Source organism: Nycticebus coucang, chromosome 10, assembly GCF_027406575.1.
Source record: "Nycticebus coucang isolate mNycCou1 chromosome 10, mNycCou1.pri, whole genome shotgun sequence".
NCBI lineage: Eukaryota > Metazoa > Chordata > Mammalia > Primates > Lorisidae > Nycticebus > Nycticebus coucang.
The window spans coordinates 56,742,600-56,769,545 of record NC_069789.1 but is presented as its reverse complement, the minus strand read 5'-3'; the positions used below and the strand labels follow the sequence as shown (position 1 = coordinate 56,769,545).

The 26,946-nt window shown below is 53.6% G+C and overlaps 1 protein-coding gene across 10 annotated transcripts; it reads left to right on the top strand.

Moving 5' to 3' along the window:
- Window positions 1–26,565, top strand: CDK18 (cyclin dependent kinase 18). Of its 10 annotated transcripts, none has more exons than XM_053605685.1 (17): window positions 1–386; window positions 11,643–11,847; window positions 16,659–16,809; window positions 17,032–17,111; window positions 17,996–18,121; window positions 19,094–19,150; window positions 19,932–20,070; window positions 20,257–20,351; window positions 20,650–20,712; window positions 21,360–21,483; window positions 21,571–21,691; window positions 22,737–22,834; window positions 23,063–23,168; window positions 23,302–23,344; window positions 24,026–24,116; window positions 24,364–24,418; window positions 24,979–26,565. In XM_053605685.1, exons 3-17 carry the CDS (start codon window positions 16,686–16,688, stop codon window positions 25,037–25,039), a joined length of 1,383 nt encoding a protein of 460 aa, XP_053461660.1. In that variant the 5' UTR covers window positions 1–386; window positions 11,643–11,847; window positions 16,659–16,685; the 3' UTR covers window positions 25,040–26,565. The 10 variants fall into 10 exon arrangements, with proteins under 10 accessions (XP_053461660.1, XP_053461655.1, XP_053461657.1 ...); XM_053605680.1 differs by having other exon boundaries at window positions 2–386; window positions 16,969–17,111; XM_053605682.1 differs by having other exon boundaries at window positions 3–386; window positions 16,969–17,111; window positions 19,956–20,070.
- Window positions 26,566–26,946: the final 381 nt, after the last annotated feature.

The following is a 26,946-nucleotide window of genomic DNA, read 5'->3' as shown; positions in this document are numbered from 1 at the left end:
CTCCTCTCCCTCCTCTTCCCTACCTTCCTCCACTCCCTCCCTTCCCCTCCCCTTTACCACCACCGCCACCTCCTCCTCCTTGACGTCCTCCTCCTCCTCCTCCTCCCCCTTCCTCCCTCCTCCACTTCTTCCTCCGCCAGCTCAGGTTGCAGCTCCTGTGGGGAGCCGCTCACCTTTCCAGAGCCGGGGAAGCAGCCCCGAGCCCGAGTGGGGACCCCAGCGGTACGGCGCCCAGCCCTGCGGGCCCCCTGCCGTCGCGAGCGGGAGCGGCCGCCCGGCGGTCCCCAGGACACGCGCGGTGAGCCTCGCGGCGGGGCGGCGGGGCGCCGGGCAGGAAAGGAAGGTCGGAGGAGGGGGCACCGCAGCACTGTGCAAACGGAGCAAAGGTAAGCGGAGAGGCTCTTAAAGGCGCAGCTCTGCTTTCCCCTGGGGCGAGAGGTTGTAGGGAAAACCAGAGTGACCAGGGGAGATCAGAGATCACCAGGCGTGTACTGTACGTGTGTTGGGGGGTGGGGTGGAGGATGCCCTGGAAAGGTTTCTCCTAAGTTCCAAGTGCGTGGGGGGGGGGAGCTATTTTGCATTCCCAGAGTCCCCCCACCCCCCGCACCACCCCAGGGAGTCTCCATCTGGAACTCACTTTGGCTCCTGGGCTCCCGTTTGAACCCCTACAAAGCAAAGTTTTCCACCCAGACGCGCACCAGGCGCTTTCTAAGCGCCCTTCTTTCTGGGAAGGCCAAGGGTCAGGAGTCTCTGGTGATGGTTACGAGAGGACTTGACAGTGTGGGGCCTGATCGCCGCCTTGAGGTTTCCGGGCACTGGTGAACTTTCCAGAGCCGCAGGCTGGCGGGTGGAGGCCAGAACCCTGGGGAGAACGTGGAGGGACACGTGAAGCCCTGCCCTGCGGGTCTCAGTGCTTGGGGTGTGTTGGGAGGGGGCTCCGGAGAATGCTGCCCCTTCTCTCTGTCCACCCTGGAAGACCAAGGGGCAGAGGCCCCATCCCTAATTAGCATGGACAAAGGGTTAATGCAGCCGTGAGAAGGGGGGTGCGGGTGGCTGGTTGGGCTAAGGAGATGTGCCTTGAGGATTCCGCTGTTATTGGGGAGACAATTAAGAATTGGAAATCTGAAAGCAAGAGGGTATGGGCTGGAGGCCTCTGTTTTCCCCACCCTGGGGCCAGCGTGGGGTGGTGGTGGTGCTTCTGGAGCTGTCTGCAGACCTTCTGCTGAGTGGGAGTTGAGCTGCGGAGGCAGTGAGGGATTTTTGGTGCTGCAGGATCAACACACTCTTAGGCACCTGCATCTTCTTTACACTCTCTCTGGGTGGGAAGAGTTGAGGCTGTGGGGAGTAGAAGGGCAATTCCACAGAACATCCTCAGCTCTGGCTCCTCCTGTCCCCCCACCCCCCCATTCCCACCCCCAGCCCATCCCTTGAGTTCCCCAACTGTGGCCTGAGCCCTGTGACTCACTGACACCACCAGTTTGCCCCTCTGTGTCAGCACCCTGTGAGATTCAGCATGTCCAAGGGGCATTCCCCACTAGGGCATAGACATACCATGCATTTCTGGACCTTGGCTGGGGGAGCAGAATCTTCAAGGATGCCTGGAATGGCTGGCTGACTGGCATATCCTCAGAGATCCCCCACCTTTAGCCTGGACTTCAGAGGAACCAAGGAGAACTGTGCTTAGGTGCTTTGGGTCAGTAGAAAGCAAGGCAACACTGGCTCCAGGATTTGGATTTGCAACCTGAAGGTGTTCTAGTGAGAGGGTCACCTTGCCACAGCAAAGCGTCTATCTCAGGTTACCTGGTCCCAGCCATCTCCTATGCAGCTGATGAGCATGAGGCTGACCTCCCCCGCAGCTTGGCAACCTGGGAATGTACCTGACCATTAGCTTCTTAGGACTCTCCCTGCTGGCTGCTCAAGCCCTGCCAGGAGACTAGAATAACCTCTCTTTTCATGCCAGAAGTGGTTCTCAACCTTCCCAGGGGTTCCAGAGCCAGAGTAGACTTCAGTAAGTTATATCCAATTTCTTCTTCTTTTTTTTTTTTTTTTTTTTTTGAGACAAAGTCTCAAGTTGTCGCCCTGGGTAGAGTGCTATGACGTCACAGCTCATAGCAACCTCAAACTCCTGGGCTTAAGTGATTCTTTTGCCTCATCCTCCTAAATACCTGGGACTACAGGTGCCCACCACAATGCCTGGCTAATTTTTGGTTGTGGTTGTCATTGTTGTTTGGCAGGCCTGGGCTGAATTCGAACCCACCAGCTCTTGTGTAAGTGGCTGGCACCCTAGCCGCTGAGCTACAGGCGCCGAGCCAGTTATATTCAATTTCTAAATGCCTTAGTGGCTACCATTTATTTGATATCTATTCTACTGTGTGCCAAGCAGTGTGTCATACCAACTTTATGAAGTAGATATTATTATCCCCATTTTGCAGGTGACGAAACTAAGATGCTCAGAGACCAGCTTTCCCAAGGTCACACAGAGGTGGGATCCAGCCCACTTCCATCTGACTCCAATCCCTTGCTCTCAGTCTCTGCTCCCTGAGGTCCCAGCCTTCTCTGGAGTTCTCTAGCTCTGTATCAGTCCTCAGGAGAAGGAAGAATGGGGACGGGATTCTGAGTACTGAGGCTCCCATTTGCCCTGTGCCAGGCAGAGTCTGGCTTCTCCATGGGTGGCAAGAGAGAGGGCACCACATCTGAGGAGCAAGTAGATTCTTGGTCTGAGATCCCGTGGCATCAGGCTGTCTGCCCTGCACCACCCCTTCCTTGAGTCTAGAGAGATGTAGCTGCCTTTCAGGCTGCATTTATGTCCCCTGCAGACCCAGACTCTGTCCTCTGTTTACTTGAGCCTTCCAGCGTCCAGGGGAACAGGTGCCACACTAATAGGGCTTGGCTCTTCCCAGCCAAACTTCTTTCTAGGGGACTTTTGGGACTTTTGTCCAGCATTTCCATTTGCCTCTCCTCTGATTTCTTCTTTCCTTACATAACTGAGCTTGGGACTTACAAGGGAGGGTAAACCTAGGGCCTCATTGGAATCCAGCTCCAGCATATATGAGCTATGTTGTTCTCTTCTCCCTAGTAAAGTCCTGAACTTCTCTTGGCCTCAGTTTCCTTATCTGTATTATAATAGGCAGGCTTATTCTGTGAATTAAATAAAATAATGCACAGTGCCTGGCATGTAGCAAAAACTAAATAGCTGGTAGCTATAGTGGTTGTTGGTGGTTGTTTGTTTGGAAAGGGAATTTCCTAGTGATCGCACCCTGGCTGGCTTTGGGATAGAGAACCAGGCAGGGTTTGCTAACTCCATCAGGCCAGGGCCTCAGAATCTTTTCTTCTCTTCCAAGTTGGGCAGGAAGGCACTGTGCAAGAGAATGGGGTGGCAGCTGGGGGTGGCTGGAGAGAAGCTCATTGGATGGAAGCTTTCCAAGAGGCGCCAGGAATCTGCTGTGGCGCTTTACCCTGTAGTTTCCAGGGTTTCAGTGAGGCAGGCCCTGGGAGCTGGAGAACCAGCAGCTTTCTGCCCTGAGGGCTTTCCCTGGGGTAAGAGGACCCTCTCCTGGTACTTAATTAATGGTAGCCTCTGTTCTGCTCTGTTGTCCATGAAGGAGTGGCTGGCCTGTATCCAGGCCTACCTGATTAGCGTCACTCCTTTGGGAATAAGTCACATTCCTCTTCCTGGGCTGTGGGTCCCTCCATAATCCCTCTGTCCCTGATCCTGGACTCTTTGCCTTTGCCCTCCAGCCATTCACTGCTGAGTGGGTACTTTCCCATCTCCTGGGGGTGGGAACAGAGCAAGGTTAGTCCTATCCTGGCCCCCACAGCTGCTCACACACATGCACACAGAGAACCCAGCTTCAAGGCTGGGCCCACAGCAGCTGAGGTAGAGGATCTGGCACCCAGGATCATAGAGCTGGTGTCTGGGCCTGGCAGGAGCTGGCCAGTGGTGCCATAGCAGATCTGGAAGAAGGAAAGCCGTGGGCACATCTCAGCCAGACCTCCTCTGTGAAGGAGAGCCCATCTGCTCCTGAAATCTCCATAGCTCCATCTGCAGAGGAGGGGAGGGAGGCAAGTGAGAGGTTTGATTTTGAAGTTCCCAGACAACATGAGTGACCCTGGTGAGAGGATACCCTGCTCTGGGAAACATTGGCCAGGACTTCTGAAGGGACAATGCTGAGATCCTCTTTCCTGGAACTCTGGATAATGGTCCCACCCTATGCATGACTAGAAATGGAGGGGTTGGGTAGACAAGATGACCCAATAATGGCTGGTTGATGTGGTCATACATGATTTATATCTATGTCTCCCATCCACCACGGTTGGAGGCCCTTTATGGACTTTGGAGTAAGTTCAAATCCTTCCTCCACTACTCAGTTACTAGTTGCCTTGGGTCAAGTAATTTGCTCACCCAAGTTTCAGTTTCCTCATTTTTAAAATGGGAGGATAATACATGATGTGGGTATGAGGATTCCAGTGAGGTAATGTCCATGATAGCTTTTTTGCCCCACCTGGTCATTAACGAGGCCAGTGGGAAACAGAGGTAAAGGGCTGCCTTTGACAGTTCTCAGCACCTTTGGTCTCTACTTGGTACTTTTTTCTAAAGTCAGGATCCCTGCAGATGTCAGGGCTCTGGCCACAAATTGGGAAGGAAACTCTATTCTGAAAATGTTTCTGCCTTCTCTCATTCTGAATGCCCTCTCCATTTTACCATCTTCAAGGAGAATTCTGGCAAAACTCTTATGATTTCTGCTTTCACACCTTGTTTCACTAAAAAAGCCTGCCCTTTCCTGCCTGGGAAGTATCCTCGGGAGCCAAACCCTCATCTCTTTCCTGGCCCCAGACACCCACCCTTGCAGGGTGAGCAGGCCCAGGAGGGCTATGCCTGGCCTCTCTGTGTCCTGCAGGACCCCCTCCCTGGAAGCAGGTAGGTGCTGGGTATTGTGCTGGAAGGTATCACTTATCACAGAAGCAGTCCTGGTCCCCAGACCAACCCTGCCAGGAACATGGGAAGAGGCCAGGAAAGGGGTCACAGACCCCTCATCGGCCCCTCCCTGATCCTGGCATGGAGCCCAGCTGGCAGTGCCCCCTGCCATGGCGGGCTGGATGCCATGTTCTGTGCTGATGCCAAAACCTGACATGGCTCCTTCCCCCTGGGTGGGCTGCCAATTTCCCTGGCTGTGGTGCCCACCAGAGGGAGTGACATCTCTGGGCAGACCCTGGAAGTTCCACATCTGCTTCTTTTGGGGGCAGAAAGGGTATTGAGCTCAGAGTCACAAGCCCACAGAGTGATCTCAGCTCTGCCCTGTCACCCTGCGAGGCCTTGGGTAAGTCACTGTCCTTTCTGAATTTTCCTTTCTTTTCCTGAAAATGGAGAGAAAATTAGAGTTTTCTAATCCCTTTAGAAAACCAAGGGATTTCTAAAGAGCCCTCTGGGATTGCTGGCTTGTGCAAGTTTTTGCCAGTCCTGCCAACAAGGTGAGCTGTGGTCTGAGGTCCTAAGTTCCCCCTAAGAGGGACTCAGCCTTCTGTTCCTCCAAACATCAGAGCCAGAGGCTTCCCCCGGCTGAGGCCTGGCTACCCAGTCCCTGCCACGGCTCAGATGGACAAGGAAACCCTAAAAAGCCTCACCCCTGTCTGGTAGAAGGAGAAAAAGTACCTCCTGAAGACACGGATGCTGGATTCAAATGCCACATAAGCACTGGATGTTCAAGGCCAGGGATCGGAAAACCACAGCTGGTGGCCAAATCCTGCCTGTTTTTGTATGGCCCTTGAGCTAAGAATGGTTTTTACATTTTTTTAAGTGGTTGGAAAAAAGTCAAAAGAAGAAAATTATATACACACACATATATATATATATATTTTGAAAATAATATTTTGTTAACACTTAAAAATTATATAAAGTTCAAATTTTTGTGTCCTTAGTAAAGTTTTACAGGAATGTGGCCTGACTTACTAGTTTACATCTTAAGGGCAGAGTCACATAGCTGCAACAGAAACCATGGCTTGCAAAGCCTAAAATATTGGCCGTCTGGCTTCTTACAGAAACAGTTTCCTGCCCCTCACTCAAGATAATCATAGTTTTCTCAGGCCTTGCACTGAACCATTCTGGAATCGCAGTTTAAAAGTATTTTCATTTCAAAAGGAGTGTTGTTGTTTTCTTATTCCATAAGCAATAAATGTTCATTATGGAAACAGAAGATGCAGATAAGCATTAAAATTACCCATAATTCTTCCACCTAGGGATGATTACTATTCTCATTTTGACTATTGCCTTTGAAATTACATACAGTATACTTGCGTGTGTACATGTATATATACCACATGTATGTATATCTTGTACACATACAGCATTTACAAATTGTACACATCTACTGTCTTCATTTAAAAATACATCTCAGCTGGCCATGATGGCTCATGCCTATAATCCTAACACTATGGGAGGCCGAGGCAGAAGCATACCTTTAGGCCAGGAGTTCAGACCAGCCTAGGCATTGTAGTGAGATCCTCATTTCTATTGAAAAAAAAAAATTAGCTTGGCATGGTGGCATGCCTATAGTCCCAGCTACTCCAAAGGCTGAGCCAGGAGGATCACTTGAGCTCAGAAATTTGAGGTTGCAGTGAGCTATGATTGCACCACTACACTCTAGCCTGGCCAACAGAGCAAGAGGACCCTGTCTCTTCAAACAAAAAAACAATGTCAGACTGAACCACTGGGGGCATCCAGGCAGAGGTGCCCGGCAAACAGTTGGACCTTTGCATTTGAGGCACAGGGGCTCAGAGCTGTAGATCTGGGAGTCATCAGCATGTGGGTAGCGGTTTCTATCACATGCAGGGATGAGGTCACCCAGGAAACATGCATAGAGGGGAAGAGCAGGGGCCAGAGAGGGAACTCTGGTTGTGTTGTCATTCAATGGACAGGTAGGAGAAATGAGTCTACCAGACCCAGCAGGGAGAAAGAGACCCTAGAGGCCAAGTTATCGTGGGGGCTGAGGAGATAGCATCTGGGTTACAGAGGCTGGGACAGTGCCTAGCACTAAGCAGGTGCTTGTCAAGTGAGTGACTAGTAGACACCAATGCCTCCTCTCAAGGATTCCTGAACTCAGATTAGTGAGTGACCCTGATGGGTCAGTTAGAGAATAGCTGGACAATGGTGAGACGTTCAGAGGCTCCCCCAAGGAGGCTGTGGAGGCCACAGTGGCCACCTGGGCCCAGCCTGCTGGGAGGGAGTCTCCTCAGGAACCAAACTCTCTTCTAAAGTCAGGATGCAGAGGGAGAGGAGGGGCAATCCAATGGCCAGAGGCTGGGGGGCTGGTCAGAGGACCCTGGGGTAGTTGCTGCTGGAGAGAAGATGAAGCTGTTCTTTTGGTGCAGTCACTCAGATGGGAACAAGGAAGGCTGGAGAAGATTGGCCTGGGGTTCCTGTCGGAACATGGGCATGGGATAGTGTGGGCCAGATGGGTGGGGATGGAGTATAAATAGGAATATGGTTTGGAGATGCTGGGAACTCCTCCTCCCACCCCAACTCATAAGACCGAGACGTCCCCAGGGATTCTAGAGTTTAAAGGCCCCGGCAGTTCTGTTGCTAAAGTTGGGCATGGAGAGAGAACCAGAGATGTGAATAAAGGTCCCATGATGGGCCACCAAGAAAGCTGGCTTCTTGTATCTGGCTGAGGGAAGGCTAAAAGGTGGGTAAATTTAATGCTCTGTATTTCTTCTCTGATTTATTGTATAGAAAATGGTAGACATCAGCATCTGTCTTAAAGCAAACAGCAGAGACAGGTGGGAGCTGGTTTCCTCTGGGATTTAAGGAAGAACTAAGATTCCACACTGTGGGATCTAGAAGAAGGACCTTTGTTGGAAGTCTTTAAAGAAGGCTGCCGACAGGAGTGGTGAGGGTTTCCTCCGGCTGGGTGAGGAGGGTAGCCTTGTCCAGAGGCAGGAGGATGTGGGAGATAGAGGCCCCTTACTCCTGCCTCTGGGATGTTCTGTACGCCCACAGCCAGAGCTGACAGAAGGGCACCTTGCCCCATCTTATTTCCTGGAAATTCAGGGTCTTCTCAAAGATTGTAGACCAGCTTTGAGGCTTTTGGATCCCTAAAAAGAATCAGAAAGAAAATACCAGAAGATGCTATCTGGCCTCTTGAACATCAGGAGGCCAAAGAGCAGCAGAATGTACGTCAGTGGACTGATGTGGGGTCACACAGAGGGGTGAGAAGGAAAGTAATGAGTGGTCAGGAGGGGTCAGCTATAGAGGTCAAGGCCAGAGTCTGAACCTGGTAGTGCCCCTGCCCTGTGAAGCCTGGGGAATCTACTCTGAGTGACAAGAACCCGGGCAGAGGGCCCCAAGTCCCTGTTAACCCTTTCCCCACAAGCCCTGGAGACCCTAGTTCAACACATGTTGGGTTACAACTTCTTATTAGGGTTTTTCTCATTCTAGCCCAGAGATCTCCACAGACCTCACCTGGGGAGTTGCTGCAGGGCCTGAAGCTTCCCCCTCTGCCCCAGCCCCTCATCCCCACTGCCAACAGGCCATGAGCTGGCTGGGGGAGGAGGGTTCAGTTTCGGTTGAGGCCTTGAGTCCAGCTTTCTTACATTCTTCACTGGTCATTCCAAGGCTCACTCTGGGCCCAGGCCCTGGGTCAGGCTCTGGGGGTGTAATGATAAGTCAGACTTGGCCCTTGCCCTTAACAAACTAGGGAAACAGACGAGTAAACAATTATAGTATGGGAAGCACAGAAGAGTGACCCTCACTCAGCTGTGGAAAATGGAGTTTCAGGCTGGAGGAAACAAGAGGGACACCGTGGAAGACATCTGAGAAGAGGTCACGGTCATGCCCGACTTGAGCCTTGGACATGAGTGGCACTTGCCTGGCTTCTCCCTAGTCCCCAGCCCACTTACCCTGCATTCCAATTCTGTCTGAGACCCAAGAGAACTGAGAAGAAATGTCCCAGGGTGTCTAGGGCTGGTTGACTGGACAGCCTGGGCTTGCTCTCGGGTACCCATAAAGAAGAGGGTCAGCTATGCTGAAGTCCTAACTGCACTGGAGCTGGCCTAGTGAGGAGAAGATGCACCTAGAAACATTCCTCAGTCCCCTGAAAGTAGGAGAGGAATCAACATTTATTGCATATGGCAGTGTGTCCTAGACCTGAAAAATGACTAAGATAGTGTCTTTGTCCTTGAGGGTCTAATGTTTGTATATCTTTAGAGGAAAGAGGCTTAAACAAGTCATGATACAGTGGCTTAACGGTTTCTTCTGGTCACTTGTCATTCATCCACTGTGTACCTAGTGGGCTCCTTACATGATGTAAGGTACTAGAGAAAAACATTAAGACCCCGTTCTTGTCCTGAAGGACATCACAGTGTAGTTATGAGTGTGCACAGGCTGCTGTGGAAGTGACAAGGAGGAACCACCTGGTTTTACCTGGAGGAAGGAGGCATGGTCATTCATGCACAGCTTCCCAGGGGAAGTGACACTGGAGTTGAGCTTGGGAGTGGTTTTACCAAGAAAAAAACTGAGAAGGGGCATCCCAGGCCAGATGAACGGCATGTGCAGAGCCCTGGGGTGTGAGTGTGGCTTGCTCTGGGAGTGCCGGGTATGTTCCATGAAACAGGACCCTGTGGGGAGGGGTGAGAGAGGACACTCAGGAAGAAGATAGGAGTCCAGACACAAGAGGCCTGGTCTCCTGGGCCCTGGAGTTCAGACTAAGGGCAGTGTTAACATGGAAGGATTTTAAACAAGTGAGGGACATCATCAGAAAGCAGCTGAGAAAGTTAAATCTAGCAGCCTGACAGCAGTTGAAGTGGAAGTGAACAATTGTTCCCTTTTAGCAGCAAGGAAATTGAAGCTTGGGGTGTCTTCCCAGGTCACAGCACTAGTAAGTGGGGTTTCTTCCATGATACCAAACTGTAGGGAGTTTTGGAGAGCAGGGCCGACAGCTGACTCTGGTCAGAGTAAGACACTGTACGGGACAATGGTGCACTTGTCCAGAACAGGGGTGACCCTGAGCCCCATAAACTGCCTCCTGACCAGGCTTCCTGCAGGTTTGCAGAGCTTGCTCCCAGAAGCACACCCCCACCGCGCGCGCGCGCACACACACACACACACACTTCCTGCATTCCAAACGGGCTGTGGGAATCTTCAAGCTCTGTCACTGTCTGGAGCATCTGTTCGTTGGCAGGGTGGCTGCAGGCCTGCCTATCCTCCTCAGTTATGGCCACCCCCAGGGTTCCAAGCCGACAGTCCCTCTCATCCAGGCTGGGGCAGGATAAGGTGGGTGAGAAGGGCTCCAAGGCTTCTGCTACTGCCAGAGCTCCCGGAAGCCAAGGGCTGACTGGCTTCCCCTGAGGTTTGTCACAGGTTTAGGAAACTAAAGCCTCCAGCTGTGCAGCCTAGCTCATTTAGAAGATGAAGGAAGAGATGGTATCTACAAGCTCCCTGCAGCCAGTTCTCCCTGGGAGGAGGGAGTGTCTCCAAAGTCCCAGGTCCCAGCTGATGACATCTGCAAACTTGGTCAGCCATGGCCTCTAGTTCTTTGAAACTCAGGCCCAAAGTGGCTGAGGGACTGAGCTGGGAGCAGGGAATGGGAGGCAGAGGGTGTCAGTCCTGGCTGGTGGTCAGTATTTGGGGCTGAGGGTTAGACCCTCTAGGTTTCAGAAAGTGGGCAGTTGCAAGTTATATTTCTCAATCTCTTCCCTTGGGCCCACAGAGACCAAGATTAAAAAGAAAACAAAAAGAGAGACTTGAGGAAGCATTTAGCACGGGGTAGGAACATAGCAGCCGCTCCATATGTGCTTGTAAAGCAGACCCGCGCTGCTGGCGTGTCTGGAGAGGGAGACAGGTGAAAAGTCACACCCCATCAGAGGAGGGGCACCTGGTGGTCATGAGAGGTCAGAGAAGCTTTTATAAACCCAAGAGACCTGAACAGCATGTGAGAGGCTTGCCTGGAACACAGCCAATGTGGCAGGGAGTGAGCAGCGGTACAGCCAGAGAGGAAAGGGCCCTAGATCTTGAAGGGCCTTGGGCGCAGACTGGGGAATTGGGGCTTTGTGCAAGAGGAAGGCAAAGGGGCATCTTGAGGGGCTTTGCTGAGAGGAGTCTCCAAGCCTGGCCCCCTGGAGGTTAAGAAATGATCCGTCTGCTCTCCGTGTCCCAGAACTTGCGGGAGGTAGAGGCCCCTTCCCAGGTTCCCTCAATGCTCTACCAGCCTCCTCTGCCTCCAGGGCCTCCAGGTCAGAGTCTTCCAGGGTTCCATTAGGTCTAGGGCCTGGCACAGGTTGCCCCAGAGGTAGGGGACAGTAAGCTGAGCATCCACACTATCTGGACACTGAGTCTCCAAGGCCATCATGGCTGGCTCTGTGGCGCTTTCTTTCCCCTGAGTTGGGGGATGGGAGCTGGGCTCCCCTGCCTGGCAGGAGCCCCACCTATGTGGCCCTGCAGAATTGTCTGAGCAATGGGGCTCTACCTCCCTGGACTGCCCCATCCTTACCTCAGTCCAGTAGTTCAAACTGCTGATGGATGACCATGCTCCTGCCTCCTGCCCACTTCCGTCCTGGGGTCTCAAATCTCCTTATCACAAGGAAGTCTGTAAGGACTGTTTGATGACAATTATATGAGGCTTATTTTCTGAAATATCTTTTTGTCTGAGCAGGAGCTTGAGAGAAGAGAGCCAGCATTTACTGGACGTCTTCCTTGTATCAGCGCTGGGCTGTGTTGGCTCACTCAGATGCTGTTGGACATTGAAAACTTTACCTGCCCAAATCCCAGCTCCTGGTCTTCCTACCAAAACCTCCACTCGCAGAATCCTCATCTCCTTGAGTGACTTCCTCTCAGCTGCTTGGCCAAAACCCAGCAAGGTCATGCTTGCCTCCTTCTCACCACCCTTCCAAAAACAATTCATCTGAAAATCTCTTTGGCTTCACCTTCAAAATATATTCCAAATCCAACCAGTTCTCACCACCATCACTGCCAGGGCTGCTGCGGCAGGCTCTTGATGGGCCCTCTGCCTCTCCCTTCACACACAGTATATTCTCAACACCACAGCCATCAAGATCTCAGTGGTATCATGTCACACGTCTGCTCAAACCCTCCCATCCTCCCGTGCTCCACAAGGCCCTGTGGGGTCCAACACAACCCAATGCAGTTGTGCCATGCTCCCCTCTGGCCTCCTCTCAGGCCACCTGCCATTTCTAGAACATACTGGACTCACTTCTGCCTCAGGACCTGTGTACCCGCTGCTCTCTTACTGACCTGCTTGTCCGGATTCTGCATGACTAGCTCCCTCACCTGTGCCCACTCTGGATTTTTCCTGACTGCCCCACTTAAACTTACACCCCAGCCCCTCTTGCACTGTCCCTCTTCCCTGCTTGATTCCCCATCATGCACTTGTCACCGGCTTCCATACTGTGTCTTTTATTTTATTATCTGCATGCTCCCTGCCCCATTAGAGTGTACGAGGGCAGGAATTATCGATTCCTGTTTCACTCAGGTATTCTCAGGGCACATTACTGGTAGTACCCTGTTTCCCCGAAAATAAGACATCCTCAAAAAATAAGACAGGAAAGCTAAGACGTCCCCTGAAAATAAGACCTAGTGCATCTTTGGGAGCACACCTTGAAATAAGACACTGTCTTTTTTTCGGGGAAACAGGGTAGGTGTCTAGTAATTGAATGCGTGCATAGAGCCACACTTGAGAGCATCAAGAATTTGAACCTGAGTTTAATTCAGAGTAGGAGCAGAGGAGACCCGGAGAAAACAGCACTCAAAGCCTAGGCCACAGGGAGCAGGTGGCGTGGGGAGGGCACCAGTCAGGAGAAGAAAGGAGCAATATGGTCACAGTTTGTCTCTTGGCAACGACCAGGAACTGCTGTGTGATTTTGAGCAGTCAGTTCCCCTCTCAGAGCCTCAGCATCCTCACCAAGTAAAGGATGGGAATGGAGGCTCTGGAGGCGCCTGCCCCTGCTCGCATTCTGAGAGTCCAGCTTTTTCTCACTGGGTGCACAGTGGCTTCTGGCAAGTGCTGGGTTTCCTCCAGCCTGACTCCTTCCTCCTTTGTGGTATACACTTCTCTGGCACCAGCAGGAAGTTCTGGACCGGCTGGTGTTTGTCCAGGAGGAAGTGACAGGAGGCAGGCTGATTGCTTCACTGACTTACCTGGGCAGGGAGGAAGGAGGCAAGGCTAGTTGGGGGTCCACATGCTCACCCCTGCAGCTCCTCAGGAGGACTCTGCTCCTTCAACCTCCCCCACCCCACCCCTGCCAGGCCCGCTTCCCTGGATGCCCACTGCCCTCTTCCCCTGGCACCAGTTGCACGGGGACAGCCCCAGATGGCTCCCTGGCCTGAGGACAAAGGCAGCACTGTGCCTGGCCCTGGATTGGCCTCAGGCTGGGTCACACTGAGCCCTTCTGTTCCTCATTGGGGGTGAGGGGCAGATAGCACCAAGGTGACAGGCCTTTTTTCCTATCTCCCTTCCCCCTTGACCCCCAAATTGAGAAGCTGACTCTCCCAAGGGAAAAGTGACAGAGGCATCTTGTCTTGACCTAGGGAACAACAGACTATTCACTGCCCAGTCTACCCTGTCACACCCAAGACCCTGCCGGGTTCAATACCCCAATTGTCCCCAGCAGAAAGAGTCATCCACTCTGTGCTATGGTTACTATCCCCACCGCCTGCTCCCCTGTCACCATCAGGAAGTCTGTCCCTACATTTGACCTCCAAACTTCCCGCTGTGACAGCCACTTCCTCTGGGTCTCCTCTCCTGCTGGTAGACAACAGCTGGTCGCCATCCCTCTGTGTCTGCTGGCCTCACACTCCTGCTCAGGCCTGCTCCCCTGGTTTCACCCTCTCTGGCCCTCTGTCCCATCACCACGCCACCCCAGATACAAGCTGATGGCTTCTTGCTCCTAATTGAACCATGGGGAGAGCAGGTGTGACTCAGGGCTGGTTCTCTGTCTTGCAGAAATTGGGGGCCTCTCTCCTAGAAGATTTTTCATGAGCTCCCCTCCCCTTCCCCCACAAGCAAGAGCCAAAGGTGTGAGATTTATGGTAGCTACTGATAGATTCCTGAGCCAGGAACTCAATGTGCCATCCCATAAATCCCAGACTGCCATGATAGTTTTATGGGGAAACCCTGTTTTTAGAAAGGGGTGTGGCTGGTCTCTCCTGCAGACCTCAAACAGGCTGCAGAAAGAGAAGTGCCTGCCTCCCCCGACCCCCGCTAGGGTAGCAGCATGTGCAGTACAGATGTGCAGGTCCCTGTTGGCAGGACAGAGACATTTCCTTTCCTGTGTATGCGTGTGTGTGTGTGGGGGGGTCTCTTGCTTCACTCAGGAGAAGTGTAGCCCCCTCCCCAGCTCTAAGAACCCCCCACCCCAGTACAGTAGGGCGGTTTGGTAACCTGAGCAGATCATCATCCCTTACCTGGACCTCAGATGCTTTCCAATCATGGCTCCATGTGCAAATTACTGGAGATACTTTTTTTTTTTTTTTTTGTGGTTTTCGGCCAGGGCTGGGCTTGAACCTGCTGCCTCCGGCATATGGGACTGGCGCCCTACCCCTTTGAGCCACAGGCGCCACCCTGGAGATACTTTTTAAAAATGTGTTTTCCCACGCACCATCCTGAGATCCTCAGCTTCAGAATCAGGGTGAGGCGTATGAATTTGAATGTTTACACTGCTCCCTGGTGATTCCAATTTTCAGTCATTTTTGAAAATCAGTGATCTGTATAAGGGGGACATCTCTGCTCTTCTATCATTCTGAGAAATGTGAGTCACCAGGTAGGGAGTGACTGGGTCCTCTTGTCACTGGAACTGTTATCATCCCGTTACCATCTTGAAGCCTCCAGGATGGGCCCTGTTGGCAGGCTGCTGTATGCTAGAGTGTTTGGCAGGGTAGCTGCCCTCTGGGAGCTTCCTTTGGTGACAGTCCTGCAGACAACAGGCCTGAGATATTGAACAGAGCCACGAAGTACGGGCTGAGGTTGGCGGGCAAGGCTGTTTAGGGATGGAGAATCAGGCAATGCCAAGGACCCTGGACGAGGTGCTGTCAGCTACCTCTTCATCAAAGCAGGAACCAGCAGCCCCTGAGTTCCTTGAGAATAAGGACCATACTTGCCTCTAGCCCCAATGCCTAGCATGACACTGGCACATAGTAGGTGCTCACTCATGTTGAACTGAGTGAGACTTCAGAACCGACTGACACATGGGTCCAGCTGGCAGTGCAGACTGAGGCCTCTACTCTGAGACATACCAGCAGATGAAGATGGGCCTAGCCATGCCGTCTCTGGGCTTGGGAGAGCTAGAGGACCACAACTGACCGGATTTGGGGGTAGCTTGGAGCATGCGGTGCTGGGGAGAGGACCCTTTCCAGGCTGGCTAAGGACAAAAAGATATGATTAAGCAAAACAAACATATTACTGACTCATAATCCCTTAAACTAGGAGGATTCAGGAAGGGCCTGGTTGCCTTGGCAACTAGGTACTAGCCAGTGGCAGGGCAGAGAGCATCCTCCAGGAGTGGGCTGTGCCTGGTGTGTGGGTAACGGCTGGTGGGGGGGGAGTGCCGTGTGGCCCCCTCCCATTATCGTGCTGGCCCTGGGTGCCTTCTTGGGGGGTTGGGCGGTCCTGTCCCCTACTACAGCCAAGGGCAGAGGGCAGGGTGAGGGGGAAGCTGCACAGAGCACCTATGAAACCTGGAGGGGCATGCAAGTGCAGGACAGCCCCACTCTGGGTTTTCAGGGCATGAAAGAGAAGGGAGAGTCTGAGAAGCAGTTGCACAGATCTCATTGGGGGCCTGTAGGGTGTCCTCTCTCTTTCAGAAGGAAGGGGAGCTGAGTTGCTTGTGGAGAAAACCTTTTCAGTCTGGGCAGGGGTCCTGGGGGTGCAGTTCGGCCCTCTCCTCTGTGGCGTTCTCAGCAGAGGATGCCCTGCCTGCTGGGAGGGCTCAGGTCTCCTGAGAAACTTTCATTGCTCCTCACCTCCCATATTTCAGCTGGAAAGGAGACGCAGCTAGGCTAGTTCCAATGCACACTTCCCCTCTCTCATCCTTTTTCTCTTTTCCTGACTTCTGGGGACCCAGGCCAAGCCAGAAAGAGACCTTCAGGTGTCAGTATCAAGGTGAAAAGGAGTTTGGGCCAGATTGCGTCCCAAGGGTGTAAGCCAAGCTAATGTTCAGCACTTGGGCCTTGATCAGTAAGGCTGACTGGCTGCTGACACATTCAAGCACTTGCACACAAGTTGGTAAAGAGCTGCTGGCCAGAGGACTACTTGGCTCTGGTCCCCCCACCCTGCCACCCTGCCACCCCAGCCCTTTCCCTAGAACTCTCTAGACTTCCAGCAACTAAAGGGTGAATGTCTGGGGGGCCTCCAGCATCCTCTTTGCACATTGTATCCACTATGATGGTCAGTACTTTGCTGGAATAGTTAGTACATATTGTGACTCCCCAGGGAAGGGAATCTGGGGGGACGCTCAGTGCTGAGAGTCAATGGGTGGGAGAGAAACAGGACCTATGCTGAGGGGCTTGAACTTTGGAGAAGACACAGCCTTGGGCCCTGGTGCACACAGGGCCACAGAGCTTGGTGGGAAGATGAGCTAAGTTCCCAGAGGGTACAGACGGGACCTGTGGCCTTGTTCTTCTCACCTGCTGTTGTCACACCTCCCGCCTGTCTCAGGACCTGGATACCCAGTCCTTGACAAGCATGAACAAGATGAAGAACTTCAAGCGCCGTTTCTCCCTGTCAGTGCCCCGTACAGAGACCATCGAGGAGTCCTTGGCTGAATTCACAGAGCAGTTCAACCAGCTCCACAACCGGAGGAACGAGGGTGAGGGGTCTGGGCCTGCCCCAGGCCTCTCCCACCCCAACATTCCCCCAAGCCCCTTCCCCACTGGCCTTGGGGGAGGGGACAGATGGGGGAGCAGGCTGCCCACCTCTCCCTTGGGGCAGAGAGGCAGGGAGGGGAGCTGATGCCTGTCCTTCTCAGACCTGCAGCTCGGTCCTCTTGGCAGAGACCCCCAGCCGGAGCCCAGCACCTTCTCCCCCACAGACAGCGGGGAGGAGCCTGGGCAGCCATCCCCTGGCATGCAGTACCGGCGACGGCAGAACCAACGGCGCTTCTCCATGGAGGTGAGGCACTGCAGGCTCTGTCCTGAGACTGTGGCAGGACCAATTGGCAAATGTACGCACAGGAGGTAGTTACCTTGGAGCCAGACTTCATGGGTTCAGATTCCAGCTCTGCCATTAATTGGCTCTGTGCCTTTGAACAAGTTACTCAAGCTGTGTGTATCAAACAGGTCAAACCTCCTTCTAGCCCTTTGACTTGAAAATAGTCATCATGAGGATTAAAAGAGTTAGTTTAGGGGCGGCGCCTGTGGCTCAGTGAGTAGGGCGCCGGCCCCATATGCCGAGGGTGGCGGGTTCGGACCCAGCCCTGGCCAAACGGCAACAAAAAAATAGCCGGGCGTTGTGGCGGGCGCCTGTAGTCCCGGCTGCTCGGGAGGCTGAGGCAAGAGAATCGTGTAAGCCCAAGAGTTAGAGGTTGCTGTGAGCTGTGTGATGCCACGGCACTCTACCGAGGGCAGTACAGTGAGACTCTGTCTCTACAAAAAAAAAAAAAAGAGTTAGTTTATGCCAGTGCTTGGAACGTAGCAAAAGCTAGATAGCGTGACTATAATCCTTAGGATCTGTATACATGTGCCTAAGTGTATAAAAAATATGCTCACAGAATCACTATCTGTTAGGGCATGAGATTTATGTTGTACAGATGGAGACACTGTGGCCCAGAGAGGGGAAGGAATCTCCTAAGGTCACACGGCCGCCCCTGTGTGTTCATGTATGTCTCTGAGCACAGCCTTGAAAGCAGCTGTGAGCCTGGGGTCACAGCCTGTGGTTTGGCCCTGCTGTGGTTGTTCTACAGGGAAAGCTAGGTCTAGAGTGAGAGGCGAAGGCCCCACAGCTCTACCTACCCTGGAGCCAACAATGGTATCCCCATCTCATCCCTGTCACTGCAGGACATCAGCAAGAGGCTCTCTCTGCCCATGGATATCCGCCTGCCCCAGGAATTTCTGCAGAAACTGCAGCTGGAGAACCCAGACCTTCCCAAGCCACTCAGCCGCATGTCCCGACGTGCCTCCCTGGTGAGTCCCAAGAGGATCAGAGGACATGAGGGTAGGACGCCCCCTTTCCAGTGGGACACATCAGTCCTGGCTTTGCCTGTCCCGACACATCCTCCACTGTCCCGGAAGGGGTTTCCAGAAAGATTCCTGGGCCTCTGGCGCCACCTGCTGGTCTCAGTGGATTCAGCTCCTAGCAACAACATTTCCTAGGGGAAGGGGGAGGGGAGGGGCGGCAGTGGGCAGGATCCCTAGATGGGACCATCTAGGCTGGAGCTGAGCTAATGCAGGGTCTCCACCTGGTTAAGATCAGTAGATCAGCTAGCATGTGCCTTCCAGTCCTAGCTGCCTGTCAGAGTAGTTTGGGAGCATCTTACAATACAGACTCTGGGCCCCACCCAGACACGTATAGATTCAGCCTCTCTGGGTGTGTATGTCCAGGAAACTGTCTTATTAAGAGTTGGATACACCTGAGATAGAAAGGGACTGTTGAAGGGGCGGCGCCTGTAGCTCAAGGAGTAGGGCTCTGGCCCCATATACCGGAGGTGGAGGGTTCAAACCTGGCCCTGGCCAAAATCTGCAAAAAATAAAATAAAATAAAATAAAGATGTATGTTAAAAAAAAGAGAGAGAGAGAGAGAGAGACTGTCAGGGAGGTGGTTCTGAAGTGGACACTCAAGATACAATGGAGAAAAAGACACAGCACCTGCCCTGGAGGGGCTAGCAGTCTAAGACAGATGACTGGGGACCGGGTGTGTAGCAAGCCATCCCAGGTGCCACAGCTCTGGGCTGTGTACCCTTGGCTGTCCTGGGAAGAAGAAACTCACTTTCAGGAGCTCCTTCCTTTATCACAGGGATAAAGGGAAAGGAGAAGAGGAAGGACCCCTCTCCAGGATGAGAGTCTCATTGCCTCTCCTACTCTGGCTGAGGGTGGGGGAGGAGTTGTGCCTGTGGAGCTGCTGGGCTTTTAAGCTCAGGACACTCTGTCTCTCCTCAGTCAGATATCGGCTTTGGGAAACTGGAAACATACGTGAAACTGGACAAACTGGGGGAGGTAAGAGGCTGGATATAGTCTGGGGACAGTCAGGCAGGGTGTTTGGAGGAGGGGCAGGAACCCTCGACCCTCCCTTAGCTGCCCTTCCATGGCCTCTGCACCATAGAGGTGCATGATCTTGGCCAAATGGCCCAGCCTTGGCAGATGCTGAACCAAGGCTTGAGGATAGGGGAGCCCAGGGGCTCTGGGCAGAATCTAGTCTTTTCTTCCTACAAGTGCTTCTTACCTGGGGTTAAATCCCAACTCCATCATTTACTTTTGTTGAATTACACAACCTTTCTCTGTGCCTCAGTTTCTTTCTTTGTCAAGCAAAGATAGTATTTGTTCTGCCTCCTACGGTTGTTGTGAGGATTAAACAGGTTACTAGAATGCATTTACGTACAGCATGCAGACATGTATAGCACACAGTAATTCTATCATCACTGTGTCTGGCTTTGTATTGGGGCCTGAGATGGGTGAAGGTTTACAGAGAGGAGGAAGACACGGCCCTTTCCCTCAAGGAGCCCAAAGAGTAGACCTACATGTAAATATAGCACAGTATAAGGAAGAGCCAGACTGGTGTTACAACAGAGGGGCACCTACCTTGCTAGGGCACTAGAGGAGGGAGCAGTTCATTCTGACTGGGAAGTTGTCCCGGGAACTTCCCAAAGAGAGACGTGGGCTTTGGAGGAAACAGCATGTCAGTAAAAGGAGAAAAGGCGCTGAGGCCCAAGTCATAGCCCAAACAGAAGCACAAAAGGGAGGCACTGGACGGAGAACAACAAGACCTAAACGTGCCCAGGGCCAATGGGGCTCTTCATCCCAGGGCACCTATGCCACAGTCTTCAAAGGGCGGAGTAAACTGACGGAGAACCTCGTGGCCCTGAAGGAGATCCGACTGGAGCACGAGGAGGGGGCACCCTGCACTGCCATCCGAGAGGGTACAGCGTCTGGGTCCTGCACCACCCCTGGGGGCATCTGGGGAAGGGGTTCATCAGCCTGGGCCCCAGTAGGAGCCTGGGATGGAGCATAATTGCTGGAATGGGTACTCCTGTGGCTGACCCCCAGAAGAGAGGGTAAGAGGGGAATTGGGGACCCAAGGACCCAGGTAGGCCATCTCCCCACAGTGTCTCTCCTGAAGAATCTGAAGCATGCCAATATCGTGACCTTGCACGACCTCATCCATACAGAACGGTCCCTCACCCTGGTGTTTGAGTACCTGGTGAGCTGGGCTGGGGCTGGCAGCCTCTCTCCCTTGCAGTGGGGATGGGAGGGTAGAAGAGTAGGGGCCTGAGGGAGGTGGGGTGTGGGTGGCCTGGGCCATGTTCTAGAATTAGGTTCTCAGATGCTACCATGCAGGATAGGCTAAGAGCTCAGGCTTAGGTGTGGCTTGGAGCCAGGGTCTTGTCCCACTAATGGGCTTGGGCCCTGCTCAGGGAGGGCCTTCCTCCTCAGCCTAGGTCTGGGCTTCTGGCCAGGGCTCAGGCTAGGGCGGAACTGAGCCAGGCTCTTTGTTACAGGACAGTGACCTGAAGCAGTACTTGGACCATTGTGGAAACCTCATGAGCATGCACAATGTCAAGGTGAGGGCCTCAGTAGCAGGGATTCCCTCCCATTGTGGCACCCCGTGTCCTGAGACCTAGGTTGGGAACCCACTTTTGCTACTAGTGCCTGGCTGTGAGGGTTGCTCAGACCTTCCAATGTAGGATGGCGGGAAAGGGCACTGCCATTCAGTGACTCTGGGACCTGGGCTGAGCACCTTACTCCAGGCACACAGATACACAGACTCTGCCACCATCTAGCTGTTAGCGTAAACCCCGCATCCGAACTCTGAGCAACAATTTCTCCGTCAATCAAATGGGAACATGAGCTGCCTGCCAGAATGAAGGAGGCTTTGGGCAAGCTCTGGGGGACGGGTGGCCTCTTCTGGTGTTTGTTAAAGAATCATGCTCATACCTCCCCCGCACAGGTGGCCTTCCTCACACTGTGCCTCTCACCATGCCTCCTGACTAGAGGACTTTCTGGCCTCCTACACACCCACTGCCTCATCCACACCTGACACCCTCCCCTCTGGGTGGGACTCCTTGGTGTGACAGGGCCTAGGACAGGCTGGGCAGAGAGCCAGGGGATATGCTGACCCTTAAGGTCCCTGGCCCCATTCCCATACCAGCCTTGGGGCAGAAGCTCAGGGCCACCTCCCTCTTCACCTTTCTCTTCCTCCCTTTCCCAGATTTTCATGTTCCAGCTGCTCCGGGGCCTTGCCTACTGCCACCGCCGTAAGATCCTGCACCGGGACCTGAAACCCCAGAACCTGCTCATCAACGAGAGGGGGGAACTGAAGCTGGCTGACTTTGGTGAGGCCAGGACTAGAGGGGGGGAGGGCTTCTCCGTTGACCCTGCAGCACCTGTAGGCAGAAGTTCAGTGACACATCTGTCCCTAGGACTGGCCCGGGCCAAGTCAGTGCCCACGAAGACCTATTCCAATGAGGTGGTGACCCTGTGGTACAGGCCCCCTGATGTGCTGCTGGGATCCACTGAGTACTCCACCCCCATAGACATGTGGTGAGTGAGCACTTGTGGAGACCAGTGGGAGGAGGAAGGGCCTGTCCAGTCTTCTAGATTTTTTTGCTGCCCCCAAGGGCTTCTGGGAAGAGCCACCTAATCTCCTTTGACCAAAAATCATGTGGTTCAATCATCCTACTGAACTTCATGTTAAAAAATTAAGTCTGGACGGTACCTGTGACTCAGTGAGCAGGGTGCTGCCCCCATATACCAGGGGTGGCGGGTTTGAACCTGGCCCTGGCCAAAACCACAACATAAAAATAGCAGGGTGTTGTGGTGGGTGCCTGTGGTCCCAGATGCTCCAGAGGCTGAGGCAAGAGAATCGCCTAAGCCCAGGAGCTGGAGGTTGCTGTGAGCTGTGATGCAATAGCACTCTAGTGAGGGTGACAAAGTGAGACTCTGTCTCTAAAATAAATAAATAAATAAATAAATCTGAAACGGACTTAAGTTCCCCAGCTTAAACACCATCCGAGGCTACTTCTCAAAGACTTCCCCAGGGAACACCTCCAGGGTGAGGGCCCCTACAGTAAATATGAATCTCCCCCAAGCATCAGTTTGAGAGAAAATTTTGGAAGGGAAACATTATTTTTATGTTACAACTATTACATAATGTGGTATAAAAAATCAGCCCAAATTTAAGACTGAAGCATAGGTTTTTGATGAATGGCTGCTGTGTCTACGCCCAGTGTTCTCTAGGAGAATGGACTTCTGTACTTCTCTCTTCCAGTGGGGGCACACATGGAAAGAGTTTGAGACAACACTGCTGAAAGAATTGCCACAGGGGCGCTGGCTATGCAGACCCAGACCTCACAGAGTGAAAGGGGAGAGGTCATGGCTTCCTAGAGCCCAGGGAAGCCCCCAGAGAGGGGCCGTAGTGGGGGCTGGGCGGTTCTAGGAGCCTCCACTGCCCTGGGCCAGTTCCCCACCCCAGAGCCATGAAGGTTCCAGCCACCTGTGGCAGGGCATCATGGAAACCCTGGTGGAGCAGCCCCAGGAAGGGCGGCCACCCCTGCCTGACGCCGCCACTGCCCCTTGCTCCCCGCAGGGGCGTAGGCTGCATCCACTACGAGATGGCCACGGGGAGGCCCCTGTTCCCCGGCTCCACGGTCAAGGAGGAGCTGCACCTCATCTTCCGGCTCCTGGGTCAGTCCCCTCCCGCCCCTCCCTGTCACCACCAGGGGCGCCAAAACTCCGTCTAGCTAGCGCGAAAACGCTCTCGGCACAGGGCTCAGCCGGTTCCCAACAGGGCGGGAACCCCTGTCGCCTCGGCCGGTCTTTGACCCCAGTTACTATATTGCACTCCCGCCAAGTCTGCCCCGAGTTGGCTCGGACCCCTCCCCATTCCCTCCCCACCCCTTGTCGTCTCCTCAGGGACCCCTACAGAAGAGACGTGGCCCAGCGTGACCGCCCTCTCTGAGTTCCGCGCCTACAACTTCCCGCGGTACCTCCCGCAGCCTCTCATCAGCCACGCCCCCAGGTAGCCGCTGGCTCCGCGCACCGTGCCTGCTGCTGGGTTCCACCTCCTGCTGGGGTCCAGCTCTCCCTCTAGGGGATGGCCTCCTCCCCCGTCTCCCCCCGACAAAGCTGATGTCAGCGCCTTCTTCTTGCAGGTTGGATACTGATGGCATCAGCCTTCTGACCGGCCTCCTCCTGGTGAGCGTCCTCCAAATGGGAATAGGGGAGAGGCAACTAAAGATAGCTGAAGCACCCAGGCCCCACTCTGGGCCTACCCTAACTCCTGTGGCTCCCCTGCTCCCAAGTCTTTGAAACATCTCCCCTGAACTCTCCACCCTCAAAGCCGGTGAGGAGTGTTGCCTTCCCCTACACAGCCTTGGGGGTCTGTGCGCTTTGGACCCGAACTTTGGTTCAGACCCACTTGCTAGCTGTGTAGCTTTGGGTGGGTTACAGAACTCTTCCGTGCCTCACTTTCCTCAACTGAGAAATGGAATTAACAGTTCATATTTTATAAAAATGGTTGTGAGGATAAATTGAGATTATGAAACATACTGTGATGCCTGTCTTGAAATGCATACAAAAAAGGGTAGCTATTGGTATTATATGTTAATATTACCACTATTCATGTTATGAACATGGTGGCTTTCGCATCTGTATTTCCAGTCCTGGAGGAAGTAATTTCTAGCTTTTCCTGTTTGGTGGAGACCTAGGAGCCTGGACCCTGAGACTGCCTGATGGGGCTGGCACCTGACTTCTGGGGCTTCTCCTGTTAGACTCTGTCCCTTCCACCTGGGCCATCTAACCTAGCATAGGAGTCATGTTGTCTAGAGGCATCTGTGTCCCCCAGCCAGGGCCAACAGCTCCCCCTGTGTCTTTCAGTATGAATCCAAGAGTCGTATGTCTGCAGAGGCTGCCCTGAGTCACCCCTACTTCCGGTCTTTGGGAGAGCGTGTGCACCAGCTTGAAGACAGTGAGTTTCAAGGAGAGCGGGTGGTAGGTGTGGGCAGAAGAGCTAGAACAAAGAGCCCAGAGGCCCCAGGTCCAGCTGAGCAACCTTGGGTACAGGCATCCTCTCCTTGAGTTCTTATTCAGAACTAAGGGGACAGACTCTGCAGAAATGAGATACTGCCAGAAGGGCTGGGTCCTCCCAGCTCCACACAGCCCTCTTGCTGTCTCGTTCTTCTCTCATCCCAGCTGCCTCCATCTTCTCCCTGAAGGAGATCCAGCTGCAGAAGGATCCAGGCTACCGAGGCTTGGCCTTCCAGCAGCCAGGTAGGGGCTCGTGCCTCCCCAGTTCCCTCCTGTTATTAGAAGAAGCCAGGGAAGGCTATTAATTCCTCTCCAGTGGACACTCCCATGGGCACCCCCCAACACTAGTGACCCTTCAGGGACCCAAGAGGGCCAGGGAAGGGGTTGATTTCTCTTGCCCAGGCTTCTTTGTCCAGTCCCTCCCACCTTAACCCCCACCCTGAGCTCTCTACTCATCTCCATCCTAGGAGAATAGTACTTTGTCCCTAGAATAGCTCATGGCCTTGGATGTAACAAGTACTCTCCATCCTTCATCTCTTTTAATCCTTAAAACACCCCTTGAAGTGGGTAATATTTGTATGCTCCCTTTCACAGTCGATGAAACTAGGCTCTGGGAGTTAAGTCACAAGTCCATGCAGCTAGTAGGTAGCAGAGATGGGATTTGATCCCAGGGCTGACTGGCTCCTGAGCACATTTTCTTGCTGGCTCTGTCAGAGCGGGGGACAGCTATCCCTGCTGATCTTGGACACCCTTAGGCTTAGCCTCCTCCCTGCAGCCCCACATTCCTCCCCTCCATTCTGCAGGACGAGGGAAGAGCCGGCGGCAGAGCATCTTCTGAGCTGTGGCTACACTGCTACAGCCTGAGGGACACGTGGTCACATCGAGCACAAATTTGGGTAGGATGGGGCCTGTGTGGACCTTCGAGGACTGAGGCACGAGGGCTTACTATGGGCCCAGAAGACTGTTTGGCAGCCCTGCTGGCCACGGCTGTTTCCTCTCTCTGCTTCCCACATGCTTCCCCGTGGCCTTCACTTGGATTCCAACCCCTTCATGCGCTGGGCATGAGCTGGTTCCCTGAGAGAGAGAGTGAGGGGGCAGGGAGGGAACTCGGACTCTCCTCCACCCTGAAGTGTTCAGGCACCAGTGTGGGATGCACGTGGACAGGAAAATTTGGGCACAAGGCTGGGTGCTATGCCCTGGACACAGGCTCCACCATGCCTCCCCCTAGTACCTGCTTATCTTATAGAACCTCCCCATTCGGCCCCTTGAAGCCCATGTGACCATACATGTTTTTCACCTTCTTTCCCTTTGAGAACAGCACCTTGTCTGGGATCCCATGATCCTGAGTTCTCACCTGTGTGACAAAGACCACCCCCACCCGAGGGGCAGGTGTCCCCACAGCAAAGAAGGAATAGTAGCCCACTTCATCTTTCCATCTCCTGCTCTCCTTCCCCCTCCATGCCAGAGGCCCTCTATGCCCTCTGGCCCAAACCAAGGCTGAGCAATGCTGGCTTGCTGCAGATGCCCAGCTATGCCCAGAGGTGGCCTAGGTCTGCCAGCTGCATACCTGCCACCTCAGCCAGCCCCCTCCTGTCTCCCCAGTCTGAACAGAGTTGCCTTAAATTGGCAGGTGGTAGAGCGTTCACTGCCCTTGGAGCTCTGACACAGCTCCTATCTGTCCACCCCTCCCGAGAGTGGCTCCTGCTTATCTAATCATCCCTGAGCACTGATTAGCCAGCCCTGGGTTAGGGGCCTGAGGACGGCCCCCAGATATACAGGGTCACCCTGACACTGGTGTCAGGCCAGCCTCAGGTCCTTGGGGCAAGTACAGCCTCTCTGATCCTCCTTCCCAGCGCTTCCCATCTGTTCACCTGATCCTGGTACCAGCCTCCCCCTGCCCCTGCCTCCCCACAGGTTGGTCATGACAGGGAGGTGTAAATGCCACAGTCTGAGATAGAGAAAGGTGGGACACCAGATCCTGGAAGCCTTAGGGGCCATGACCCCTGAAGAAGGCTCCCATCTGTGCTCCCAAGGTCTTCTCCACACTTGGTGACCTTGAATTACAAAGGTGAAGGGGAGGCCAGGCCCCACCTTTCTACCCACACCCCTGCCCAGCCCAACTCCTCTAGCCTGAGGAGTACTGAAGAGTCTAGGGGTCCCCCAGCCCTCCACTCCTCCCCCACCCCGTACTGTGAACGTCCTGTGACTCAGCACAAAGACAGATAATATATTTAATTCATGTGGTACAGAAAGGACTGAGCAGTATCATGCAGAAAAGCTAATTTTGATAGATTGATGCCAAAGATGGAGCCTAAGGAGTGTGGGTGGGGCTTACTTTTATGTATGTATGTATGTATGTATGTGTGTATATAAAGTGAAGGGAGAGTTTGGTTTGTGTGTATCTCTTAACCTACCCTGGGCTGAGGGAGGGGTGCCTGGTACCCTCCTGCTGCATTCTGGATGCTGCTGAGTTCAGGATCAGAAGTCACCTCTGGGTGAGGAGCACCAATGGTGGTTGTGGGTGAGTCGGGGAGGCCAGGCCGAGAGTCTCATCTGTGGCCTGGCCTTGGACCAAGTTGGTGCATGTGGGGTGGGGCTGATCAGGAGGGTGAAGAGAGGGTCCTGGGCAGGGGTCTGGGGTGTGGCTGTGGCAGCTGACCCCTGTGTTCCCAGCACCAAATGACTAAATTCCTGGGAGGGAGGGAAGATTAAAATAGAGTGACATGGGCGACACCAAAGCTGGGACTGCAGGAGAAAGGTGCAGATCTCAC

What these genes read in the sequence shown, in the direction of transcription:
- CDK18 (XM_053605680.1), top strand. Translation starts at nt 16,686, where the DNA reads ATGAACAAGATGAAGAACTTCAAGCGCCGTTTCTCCCTGTCAGTGCCC. An exon ending in TGTCCCGACGTGCCTCCCTG is followed by an intron (nt 18,122 to 19,093) that starts GTGAGTCCCAAG and finishes GTCTCTCCTCAG; the next exon opens with TCAGATATCGGCTTTGGGAA. An exon ending in AACTGGACAAACTGGGGGAG is followed by an intron (nt 19,151 to 19,931) that starts GTAAGAGGCTGG and finishes AAACGTGCCCAG; the next exon opens with GGCCAATGGGGCTCTTCATC.